The following is a 12,345-nucleotide window of genomic DNA, read 5'->3' as shown; positions in this document are numbered from 1 at the left end:
TGCTCTAGCTAAACATGAATAGCTAGTCATTCAGCCCCGGGGAAGTCAAAGCTGGCCCGATAAAGTGATGGCCACATCAAACCCTTAGATAGATACCACTGGCTACTGAAAATGCGCCCCTTAATCCTACTAGCTAAAAGGACCACTTGAGTTGGATGGCCTTTCCTTTCATAAGGGGGTGGAGCTGAGAGCAGGGCGTTTTCCTAAAAATGTTCCAGTTTGTAAAGAAAATTACAAATATCTTAGGAGCATTTAAAAAGAGAGTAAATTTGTCCTATGGAATGGTGATGGTACAATCATAGATGTACTTTACATATTATTTTAATTAATCCACATATATTTATATTCTGAAAAGTCTTATGCATAAAACCAATTTGAAAGTTTTGAAGTTTTTGTTTCTCAGCAACACCTTCATTTTTTTTTGTTTCGCATTTATACTTTTCAATTTGTTCTTGTTTCTTCTTTCATTTCCACCTCTGATCTGGCTGGGTTTTTTTCATCAATTGACCTGACAGATCACAGCATGACTAGATTTAAACTGAATTTTTTAAATGAGCATCTGAGTCTACATGTGAAAAAATACATTTAAAAGACCAAATTAAAAAAAAAAAAACAACACTCAGTCTATTTAAAACTTTAAAAAGTCTTTCTATATCAAGGAAGAATCTACTTTCCAAACTTTTGTATATATTTGTAAAATTTTTTGCTCAGCTTTAAAAGCTACATCTTAACTGATTTGAGTGCACATCACCGAGGGTTGATGCCCTGTGATTGTGAGCAATGTATTTCAACAGGTAAGCTGCCATGACCTGTGTAATTTCCACCTTCTGAGTTGACATTTGATGTGGTCTCCTCAGGCTCTGGTTCAGGACAGAAGTTAACAATAAAGAACTGATTTCAGCCCCTTCAAGTCAAATGATGCTTTGCTTAATTGGCGTTATACAATGCATTGTAGTAGCTTAATACCAAGAGGACAAAGACATTGCTCATAGAAGCAAGATCCTTATTGTAGTGGAATGAGAAATACCCAAATTGGGTTACTATTGGTGAATACATGCTCTCTGGAGGCTTATATTTAGGCTTATATTTAGAGTCAGGCTTATTCTATATTTATATACAGGCTTATATTTAGAGTCAGGGTCAAAGGTCTTCCCAGCTTACTAGACCATTGGGCTAGCAGATTTGATGCATGTGTGTTTCCAAAGCTGACAACACACGAAAAAGTGATGTGGCCAGAGCCACATTTTTCCACCTAATCCCCTGTCCAAAGGGCCAATGTCTCATTTATAGACAGGCATTAAAGGAGGAAACCCACGGAAAATATCTTGAGTGAAGTGCATGCTTATCCCTCTAGACTTGTAGCCAGAAAGTTTAACAACTTCCCACTCCAGCCCCTTCCATGAATGGGGGAATTGTTAAATTCCAGAGGAAAAAAATGAGAGGGTATGAGGTTTAAAATGGAAAGAAACACTAGGTTATGGCATAATATGCTGGATCCTAGCTCTCTCCCTCTCACAACAATAAATAGAAAACAGAAGGTACCTGCTGAAAAAGGCATGAAGGCCTTGTTCTTCACAAACTTTCCTTCAGCATCAAGAAAATGCTCAGGATAGAAAGCATCTGGCTTCTCCCACTGGGATTTGTCTTTCAGCACAGAGGCCAGCAAGGGGATGATGTAAGTTCCCTGAAAATCACAACTGAGGAGTTATCCTATGGAGGAATATGGTCTCTTGGCCACTGCTATAGGAATAGGCATTGACAAGTACAACATACACAGCTTGTTAATAAGGCCATTGCAAATACTGTCCTGGGTCTGCGGATCCACTCTGATTTAACGCAACTAACCAAGACTGGAGCTAGAGCTCACAGGAGAAGACTGAAGGAAAAGAGGGCTGCCAACAGCTCACCTTTGGAATGAAGTAGCCTTTGAGAGTGACATCCATGGTAGTTGCATGAGGCAAGTCCATTGGCAGGATGTTAGCAAACCTCTGAATTTCATGGACAACTGCAACTGTGTAGGGCATCTTACTTCGATGTTCTATTCGTGGAGGGTTTGAACCTAGCACTTTCTCAATCTCCTCTTGGACTTTTTCTGCAAAAATTGTATATGAGGAGACCAACATTCACTAATGATGGAAAAGTATGGGACTTTTCTGCTACAAAAGATACAGAACCGTATGTAAAAATGATATGGTACAGTCTCAGAAATCTCTCTTTCCAGATATAAGTGGGATGCTGACAATAGTTGACCTTAACATATTTGCTCAGCACTATTAAAAGTGAATTGAGAGCTTTTAGAAGTGCAAAGGAAACCCATATTCTCATTGAAGTGCCACGTAGGCCTTCTGAGCACTTACAACCAAGTAGTGGTAACAGATGAAACTTGTGCACCCTCTTGCCACGAATAGAAGCAGCATTTTTGTACATGGTGAAATTTGGACATTCTCCTTCTGGCGAGAATGGCACCTGCAGGGAGAACAGGGGTTGACTTCTCCAATGTGTTCTCTGGTGAACATGCTGAATTCTGCTAAGTTGCAAATTTCTAGCACAAGACAAAAGCATGGCCAGTGACTAGAACAGAGCAGCTCCAGGCTTGCATCGGTGTATCTGAGATTGGAATCTGGCTGCAAAGAAATGAATGCATAAACCCACTCCTAAACTGATGTTTCGTGTCCCTCTCTGTACATGATTCAGAGAAAAAAGGAGCCATAATGGCTCCCTGATGGAGAACCTGACTATTTTAGCTGAAGCCAAAGCACTTTAGGATTTAGCTGTGGGATTCCCCAGTGCAGGGAGGTCCCAGGGACGGCGGGGGAAGATGCATACTCATTATTTCATTGGGATCCTTCCTGTGGGATCCCCCAGGGCTCCATTTTGTTGCCTTTCCTGTTCAACATATATATGAGGTCACTGGGTGAGATTATGCAGGCATTTGGAGTGAAGCACCATCAGCATGCTGATGACCTGGGCCATGCGGTGTCAGTCTCAGTCTTTTCCTAGAGCATGGTTGCAGTTGGAGATTGGATGAGGTTGAACCAATTACAGGTACTCCTCACTTAACGTTGTCCCCGTTAACGTTGTTTTGTTATTACATCGCTGATCTATTAGGGAACATACTTGTTTAAAGTCTTGCAACATTCAGTTATAACATTGTTTGGCTGCCACCTGCTAGTAGGTAACTACTGTGACATAACTGGATTTGTTTAACATCGTTTGGCTTAAAGTTGCATTTTTCAAGAATTTAACTATGACGTTAAGCGAGGAGTAGCTGGAAAGCTGAATCCAGGCAAGACAGAGATGATTGTGGTGGGAAGACTTCTTGATCTGGGCAGGGCAGGATTGGGACACCTGTTATTGATGGTATTTAGCCTTCTCTTTTCACTCAGGTTCATAGCCTTCAGGGGTGGCTCTTGAATCCCCTGCTGCAGATGCAGCAGTGGCAAGAAACACCAGCTACCTCTGCTGAGCTGGCTGAGACCCTTTATTTAAATATTGATCGTGGTAACTATCATCCATACTTTGTTGACCTCAAGGCTAGACTACTGCATTATGGTCTACAGGGGGGCTACCCTTGATGACTGAAGTTGCAGCTGCTGCAGAATAAGGCAGACTGCCTTCTGACATGGGTTAGTCACCCAGCGTTGCCAAGTCAAGAAATATTTTTTTACTGACAACCAATCTTTTTTACGCTGACTTTTTTTTACAGGTGTATGTTTTATATAATGTCAACAGTTACCATTCCTCTATTTGTCCTGCTTGCTGCCTCAGACTGCCATGGGCCACGTAGCCCAGTTTACCTTCAAGGCTAGCAGCTGTAGCACTGTACTTAGACTCTTGTGGCCCTGGGTGAACTTTTAGTATCAGCCCCCCTTTTGCCAGAGATAATGATTTTTTTTTTTTTTTACAGACTTTAAAGACAAGCCGGTCTCCAAGCTTGTTCTGTTCATAGCTTTCCTCCTGCTTTCATATTGTTCCCTCACAGTTTGCTCCCCTTTCCAGTCTTTCCCTTGGGGTTTTAAGCTTCCTCATTACCTGAATGTCCCCCAGCTGGGCTTCCTCCAGAGGGCTGAGGGTGCCCCAGGGCCAGATCACCCTGTAACAGGCATCTCATCAATCTAACAAACCAATAAATAGGGAGAATCTGTGTAGTGTTGGCCACCATGAGGTCTGTCAAAAAAGCACTTACGCTGAATTTTAGGGTACTTCGTCATTAGCAGAATGCCCCAGCGCAGCGTGGAGGACGTGGTGTCCATACCAGCAGAAAACAAATTACTTATGAGGCTTTTGAAATTGTCAGTGTTGAAATAACTTTTGGTGTCACTTTTCTCCTGGGGAAAGAAGGAAAAAATATTAAAACTAAAAGATCTCCAGTGAGGTAATAAGTATTTACTAAGTAAAATCTGTACTGAAGTGCTAAAGGGAACTGGAAAGTCTCTGATCCGTTGCATTTGGAAACCTATCAGTCATCAATCGCCTGAACGGGACAGTTAAGGCACTGACGGAGACACAGACACCATTCCTGGCTATTGCTTTATGAGGGCTTCTGTGCCTGCATATGAAACCAGGAAGCACGAAATACAGCCTGCGCAAGCACTGGGAACCCGACCTAAAGAAAGACCAAAGGGAAAGAGCACTTTAGGCCGAGGAATGATGGAGATGGGCTCAGAGCTACAAGCAAAGAGACCTTCTCTGGGTTTTTTTTCATCTCTGTTGTAATCAGGAAAATAGGATTGTGCACAGTGCCTGCAAGTAACCAAAGCTGAGTCAGTGTTACTGTGACTCCATCCTCAAAGTATCTTCTTTTCTGAAATGACTCTCAAGGCCCTGAACTTTGGGTAATGCCTTGATTACAAAAGAGCCAAGAGCAGCAAGCTATCTGCACAGTTCGGCTACTTTGTTAGGCATGTACTTTGCCAGCGCTACGCTTCTGTGCAGTATGTTTTTACCTCCACTATGCAAAAAGGAAACAAGCAAGTCTGTAGAAATGTAGAGACTCTGTTACCTCCTGCTGCCTTATGAGGAACGCATCAATAAGACTTCGCTGGTCATTTCTGTCCAGGGTTTCGAGGTGTTTTGTGAAAGCAACCTCTGTAAAAGCATACAACTCATCTCTGTTTTGGAGAAGAGTCTTGTGACCCTTCAGGAGAAAGCCAAGTGTTGGGAATAGATTATAGATCTAAAAACCAAAGGAAGTCAGAGACAGCAAAAATAAGTACTGAGAATACTTAACAAGAGGGTAACACATGCAGGTCAAAGGTCTGAAAAAACTTTACTAAAACATGTGAGAAGAATCTCCCACATGGGCTGCAGCTCCACGTGCCAGAGAGCCCGGGAGTAGCCTAGGGCACGTGCTCAGGACTGTTCTGAGGCAACGACATCACCGTATTTCCAGGATTTGGTGCTTGCTGAGCAGGAGTGAGTGTTTGGTGTGCACGTCCCAGTGGGCATCCCAGGTTAGGTGCAGAGGCTGTGTAAGCAGATCCACTCCTGTGCTGCTGGCTGGAGTTAGTTGAATCTTTAGGTGTCAAGTTTAAGATAAAATTCTTAATCTCATTTCATTCTTTCAAGGACTTGGAGAAGAGCCCTTGATGCCTGAAAGTCAAGAGATCTCCTGATGCCAAGAGATCTTCCAACTATACAGTTGGTCCAGTAAAATATACCACAATGAATCCTGCCCCCCTGATCACTTCTCAACACACTCCACCAGGAGCAGCTAACAGAAATCTAAGTTCAGTGCCACAAAATCAGGGCTCGTGTGCCATAGCATTGTGATCTCTTGTCAGAGATACCTGGGAAGGATCCAAATTTATTGGGACGTAACTTAGCCATTGTGAGATACCATGTCATGTATCTGAGGGTGAGGGAATACCTCTTTGGTGCCCATGGTGCTTGAATGCAGTAAGCGACATGGGAAGAGCAGACAGAAGATGTGGCGGGTTCCCAGACAGGACCAGTTAAGAGCAACCAGGTATGTTATGGAGCAGGGGAGTCAGACTCATTGGCCCTGCATGATGGACCCTGCAAGATGTGCAGCTTCTCACAGCCCAGATCTGGACCGCAGGGCTTCCTGTGGGCTGGACAACCCATGAGCAGCCCCCTTGGCAATGTGAATCCGCACAGGGAGCTAAGACCACTGCTGATCATCTCCCTCTTTTCCCCTGTCACCAATCTTAGTTGCCAAGGGAAACTAAAATCCCTGATTTTGGTGGTGGGTGAAGGGATAGGGGAAGGTGAGTGTCAAACAAACTTGATCTTCTTTGACAAAGTAACTAGCTGAGTGGATGGAGGGAATGCAATAAGTGTAGTGAAAACACCGATTAATATCTGGTATCCAGGTTGTTGCCGTATTGGTCTAGAGGAAAAGGCAATCAGGTCTCATAATAGAGGTGATCTCTTTTATTAGACCAACAAGATTTTTGCAAAAAAAAATCTTTAATTCATAGGTTTCATAGGCATTAGGGCTGGAAGGGACCTCGGAAGATCATCGAGTCCAGCCCCCCGCCCAAAGGGCAGGACGTCAGCTGGGGTCATAGGATCCCAGCAAGATAAGCATCCAGTTTCATCTTGAAGGTGTTCAATGAAGGCGCTTGAACAACCTCCGGTGGCAGGCTGTTCCAGACCTTGGGGGCTCGGACAGTAAAGAAATTCTTCCTTATGTCCAGCCTGAAACGATCTTGTAGCAGTTTGTGACCATTCGTCCTTGTCATCCCTTGGGGCGCTCTGGTGAACAAATGTTCCCCCAGATACTGGTGGTCACCCCTGATAAACTTGTAGGTGGCCATCAGATGACCCCTGAGCCTGCGCTTTTCCAGGCTAAAGAGCCCCAGGGCTCTCAGCCTGTCATCGTAGGGTCTGCTTCCCTGACCTCTGATCATGCGCGTGGCTCTTCTCTGGACTCTCTCAAGCTTCTCCACATCCTTTTTGAATTGTGGAGCCCAAAACTGGACACAGTACTCCAGCTGCGGCCTCACTAAGGCCGAGTACAGGGGGAGAATGACGTCCTGGGATTTGCTTGAGAAGCATCTATGGATGCAAGCCAGCGTTTTGGTCGCTTTACTAGCCACAGCATCGCACTGCAGGCTCATGTTCATCTTGTGGTCAATGATGACCCCCAAGTCTCTTTCTTCCATAGTGCTAACCAACATAGCACCGCCGAGCCTATAAGGATGCTGTGGGTTTTTTTTCCCAAGGTGGAGAACCTTGCATTTATCGGCGTTGAACACCATCAGATTCTCATCCGCCCACTTGCTGAGCCTGTCCAGGTCAGCCTGGATCATCCGCCTGTCTTCTGGTGTGGATGCTTTGCCCCAAAGTTTGGTGTCATCGGCGAACTTGGCCAGTCCGCTTCTGACTCCAGTGTCCACATCATTAATGAAGATGTTGAACAGTATGGGTCCAAGGACAGAGCCCTGGGGGACCCCACTGGTCACAGGACACCACGATGAGTGACTTCTATCAATTACTACCCTCTGGGTCCGACCCCAGAACCAATTTTCCAGCTAGTGGATCGTGTTGGACCCAAGGCGACAATTGGCCAGTTTCTCCAAGAGACGATCATGGGACACCAGATCGAAGGCTTTTTTGAAGTCAAGATATATGACATCAATCTCTTCTCCCTTGTCCAGGTGATAGGTCACCTGGTCGTAGAAGGAAATAAGATTGGTCAAGCAAGACCTACCCGCAACAAACCCGTGCTGGCTATCCCTTAAGATGTTGGCGTCGGCCAGTCCATTAAGGATGGCCTCCTTAATAAACTTTTCGAAGATCTTCCCCGGGATAGAAGTCAGGCTGATGGGCCTATAGTTAGCCGGATCCACTTTCCTCCCTTTCTTGAAGATAGGCACCACGTTGGCCTTCTTCCAGTCTTTGGGCACTACACCAGAGCGCCAAGAGTTTTCAAAGATCCGCGCTAGAGGCTGGGCTATGATGCTCGCCAGCTCCTTGAGTACCCTGGGGTGAAGATTGTCAGGGCCGGCTGACTTGAAGGTATCCAGCTTCTCAAGATGTTCCTTCACAAAGTCAGCATTAATGGAGGGCAGGGGATCACCCTCACCCGGACTTCCTGGCCCTGTAGCGGGCACGGGCGTCCCATGGGGCTGATGAAAGACCAACGCAAAGTACCTATTTAATAGGTTGGCTTTTTCCTGGGCGTCAGTTGTCAGTTGCCCCATCTGGTTCAGCAGGGGTCCAACGATGCCCCTGCTTTTCCTCCGGCTCCCCACATATCTGAAAAAGGACTTTTTATTGTCCTTGATGCTCAAAGCTAGCTGGAGTTCAGTTGCAGCCTTGGCTTTCCTAGTCTGCTCCCTACAGGACCGGACCAGTGCAGAATAATCCTCCTTGGAGGTGACTCCCATCCTCCATCCTTTGTAGGCCTTTCTTTTTAGCCTCAGGAGGTCTGCTAGGTCCCTGGAGAGACCTTGCAAGCTTTTGGGCACAAACACCCTTCATTGGGCATTGGAGAAAAAATTGTAAAAGTTCTCCTGGGTAGAAATGATTAGTATCTGGTTTAGCAAGGCTTTTGACAAAGTCCCACATGACTTTCTCATATACAAATGGGAGAAATGTGGGCTAGCTAAAATGACTACAACATGGATAGACAGGCACAAGCAAGGTGTAATTACAAATGGATCCACACAGTCTGCAGTGCAGTGCAGCTGTGCAAAAGGTGAATGTGGCTTTGGGATGCATCAACAGAAGCATTAGGTGCATGACACAGCAGGCACATCTACATGTGATGCTATGTTGCTGTAGCAACACGCTATGGCGACATAGTGGGCAAAAACCATGATGCTACCACTATGATGCCATAGTGATGTGCTTCCTCAATACAGTGAATTTTTAGGGCGATGTAGAAGCACAAAATAACTGTACGCAGTGTGCATGGCACAGTATGGGCTGTTACTTCACTGCCATCTAGTACTTCCAAAAAGAAGTACTAAACGATGGTGCAGTAACAGCAGCAGCATAGGGATACCTGTCGACACACCCAACATGTAATAGTGCCTCTTTATTCAGCACCGGTTAGGCCTCATCTAGAATTGTGTGTGCAGTTGTAGGCTCCTCATTTTTAAAAGGATGTGGAAAAGTTGGAAAACGCTCTAGAAGCGGGAGACAAAAATGATACTGGACATGGAAGGCAACCATCTGAGGAGAGGTTGAAAGAAATGGGCATGTTCAGATTGCAGAAAAGGTGCTTAAGAAAGGACATGACAGCAGTCTTCAAATACCTGAACGGCTGCCATAAAGAGGAGGGAGAACCTTTTTTTTGTTTGTGCACTGTTGCAGAGAGCAGGACACACACCAGTAGCTTGAAGCTGCAATAAAGCAGTTTTGATGGGATACAGGAAACATCTCCACTGTTAGAGCAGCGAGGAAGTGGAATAGGCCGCCTAGAGAAGCTGTGGGATCCTCACAATGGGAGGTTTCCAAGCAGTGCAGAGGTGATCTAGGATTAGGTGTGTGATGATGTAGTACACCTGGAGTGCTCTGTGAAAAGCAACCCTTTTCACAGAGAAGTCCAGGTGCTCCTCCACTAAAATGACTGGGAAATAAGAGGTGCTCTACAGCCCAGAGCAGATGCATACAACCAGCTTAGTTATGAAAGACGATTAAAGGAGCTGGGATAAATCTGTGCAGACGATACAGCAAGAGGAGCTCTGGCTGCCCGGTTACAGGATATGTTGTGTGAGTTATACGTACTGCCCCCGGGCTGCAGAGCACAATGGAGGGGTTTGCTTTTTCTCACTTCTGAGCTTTGCTGTTTCTCTTATGGGGCTGGGAAATAATTTTTTCCTCCTCTGGCTGCTAGAGGTGCAGGTGTCATTTTTTTTTCTTTTTTGCCTTCCTCAGAAGTATTGGGTGTTGGCTGCAGCCCAGGCTGGGGTGTATCGATGCTCCTACTAGGACTAAGACCTGGAGGTTCCTGATTTCTTCACCCTCCTGACTACACTACTGGGACTAATTTCCCAAAGAAGAAGGGGCTTGCCCCACTGTCCAAGGTCAGGATGATCACCACATTTGGGATCAGGAAGGACTTTTTCATCACAGACAGATTGGTATGGACTGTGGAGAAATTTGGCTTCCTTTATAGCGGGAAGCAGGGCCGTCTTTCTTGGATCTCTCAAATGTGCTTTTAAAAACATTTGCAGTGGGAATAGGTTAGAAAAGGACTCATAGAGGTGGTTTGGAGAGGGATGATCTTGCCTTGAGCAGGGGGTTGGACTAGATGACCTCCAAAGGTCCCGTCCAGGCCTATTTTTCTATGATTTTATACTTCTGCAGCCACTGACAGAGCTGGGAGCCCCATGGGCTGAACTCAGTCCACAAGGGTGGGTGGTCCAGCCTACAAGAAGGCCCATGAGCTGGATGTTTGATACTCCTGTTGTAGAGGAACAATCAGTGGCATAACTAATGACTTTCATACTGAGGCAAAACTTCCCTGTCCAGGGGTGGGGAGAGATACTCAGTGCTAGAGAACAGGGTATCTGCTTGTAACCCTCTTGCCCCCTAGTTACAGTACTGGAAACAATGTCTGAAATTGTTGGCTTCAAGAATCCTGCCTCCCTCCACAAACCTTGCTCTGCCTGGATGAGCCAGGTGATTAAAAGGATACTGAACAGCTGAGAGGCACATTAGAAGAGCAAGGGGTTGTTAGTTATTGTGGTGTATGAATCACTTGAGGGTAGCTGTTTGGGAAGGCAGGCTGCCACAGACAGGATCCAAGGAGAGCTGGAAGAAAATTTGGAGTTCTCCGATCCAGGGAATTGTGACTCTGGGTGCATCAAAAAGGATGGAGCTGGACTGTTCTCAGAGGTGACAGATGACAGAACAAGAAGCAATGGGCTCAAGTTGCGGCAAGGGGAGTTTAGGTTGGATATTAGGAAGAACTTTCTCACTAGGAGGGTAGTAAAACACTTGAACAGGTTGCCCAGAGAGGTGGTGGAAGCTCCATCCTTGGAGGTTTTTAGAACTGGCTAGACAAACTTTGGCTGGGATGATCTAGTTGGGAATGGTCCTCCTTTGAGCAGGGGGTTGGACTAGATGAACTCCTGAGATCACTTCCAAGCCTCATTTTCTAGGATTCTTTGATCTATATGAGACGTTTATTGCAGAGTTGCCTAATTAACTCCACGGTAAAGTCTTAGCATCTACACGTGCGTCCCTATTAGGCCTCAGTAAGCTAATTAACTCAACTGTAGGCATTGGTGACGTGTAGGGGGTGCACGCCGGTGTTGTCTGTGGCGCCTCTGGGAGCTCACTGCTTACCCCCCCCCGCCAACACCACCAATGATGTCTGCGGGCGGTTGCCAATTGCTGCTGGCTTCTGCTGCCGCCACTGCCGCCACTGCCAGCGGCATCTGTGGGTGGTCACCAATCGCCAGTTGGCGCTTGGCACTGCCCCCCACCACTGACACTCCCGTGGCCACCTGCACGAGCTCCCCACTTGCCACTGCCACGCCCACACTACTGCCATCGCCATTGCTGCCTACAGGCTGTGGCCATGCCCCTGCAGCCACGGGGGGCACGCGTTGTTCATGGTTGTAGGTTAGTACAGTAAAATCCTTGTTATCTGGTATTTAAGTAACCACAAATTCTATTAACTGGAATTTCTGGTTGTCTGGCCGGATTTGGATGGGGTGTGGGGGGAAGCTCGCATATGGTGACCGCTGCAGCCACCCACCACCCTGTGCTGCAGTTGCTCTGGGTGTGGCTGCTGCTGCCACCCGCCCCACCCCCTGTTTTGCATACAGCCACTGCCACCCACTGCCCTGCACTGCAGCTGCTCCACGTGCGGGTGCCACCACCCCGCGTCCCTTGCTCCGTGTGTGGCCAAAAACCACTGGCCTCAGGTAACCGGCATTTTTAGATACCCAGCACTCCCACACCATTCCCCACTTGTGCCAGATAACAAGGATTTTACTGTACTTGTAAACATATTCCATGACAGTGCTCTTTATTGCGCAGCAGCATATGTGTACATGCTGACATAGCTGGCTGGGGCAAGAGGATGCTTCAGTGTAGGGGCTGCCTGCTGGCCAGCCCTGTACTGTAGCACCTTCATGTCCCAGCCAGTCCCTCTGTGGCACACTGAGCCAGGTCAGAGAAGCTCTAGTTTGGCAGGCTGACCCCCTGCCAGCCAGGGCTACTCTGACCCAGCTCAATGTGCTGCAGTCCCAGGTGCACATTCCAAAGTGATGCCTGGAAGCAATAAACTCCAGCATACTATAAACTGGAGTTTATTGCATCACAATAATTTCACATGTGCCCTCCGAGGGTGCAGCTAGGTCACTGTGTCAGGCAGGGTCTTCCAAAGATGTGTTTTCTTCAATTTTTTTTTTTTTT

General features: G+C 46.5%; 1 protein-coding gene across 5 annotated transcripts in view; it reads right to left on the bottom strand.

The window, feature by feature from the left end:
- LOC132250898 (cytochrome P450 2K6-like) overlaps nt 1-12,345 on the bottom strand; it is a 47,574-nt gene that overhangs the window by 647 nt on the left and 34,582 nt on the right. For 2 of the 5 annotated variants that reach the window (XM_059728826.1, XM_059728808.1), the window contains 4 exons: nt 5,003-5,176; nt 4,187-4,328; nt 1,908-2,092; nt 1,543-1,684 (listed from right to left, as the gene is read on the bottom strand). In XM_059728826.1, the coding sequence (XP_059584809.1) occupies nt 1,543-1,684; nt 1,908-2,092; nt 4,187-4,328; nt 5,003-5,176 (643 nt within the window). Of the gene's footprint in view, nt 1-422; nt 509-709; nt 861-1,542; nt 1,685-1,907; nt 2,093-4,186; nt 4,329-5,002; nt 5,177-12,345 lie in introns of those variants that run through there. The other 3 variants (XM_059728816.1, XM_059728815.1, XM_059728819.1) reach the window with 3 other exon arrangements.

This window comes from Alligator mississippiensis, chromosome 1, assembly GCF_030867095.1.
Source record: "Alligator mississippiensis isolate rAllMis1 chromosome 1, rAllMis1, whole genome shotgun sequence".
Taxonomy (NCBI): Eukaryota; Metazoa; Chordata; order Crocodylia; family Alligatoridae; genus Alligator; species Alligator mississippiensis.
This window is presented reverse-complemented; position numbering and strand designations above follow the sequence as displayed.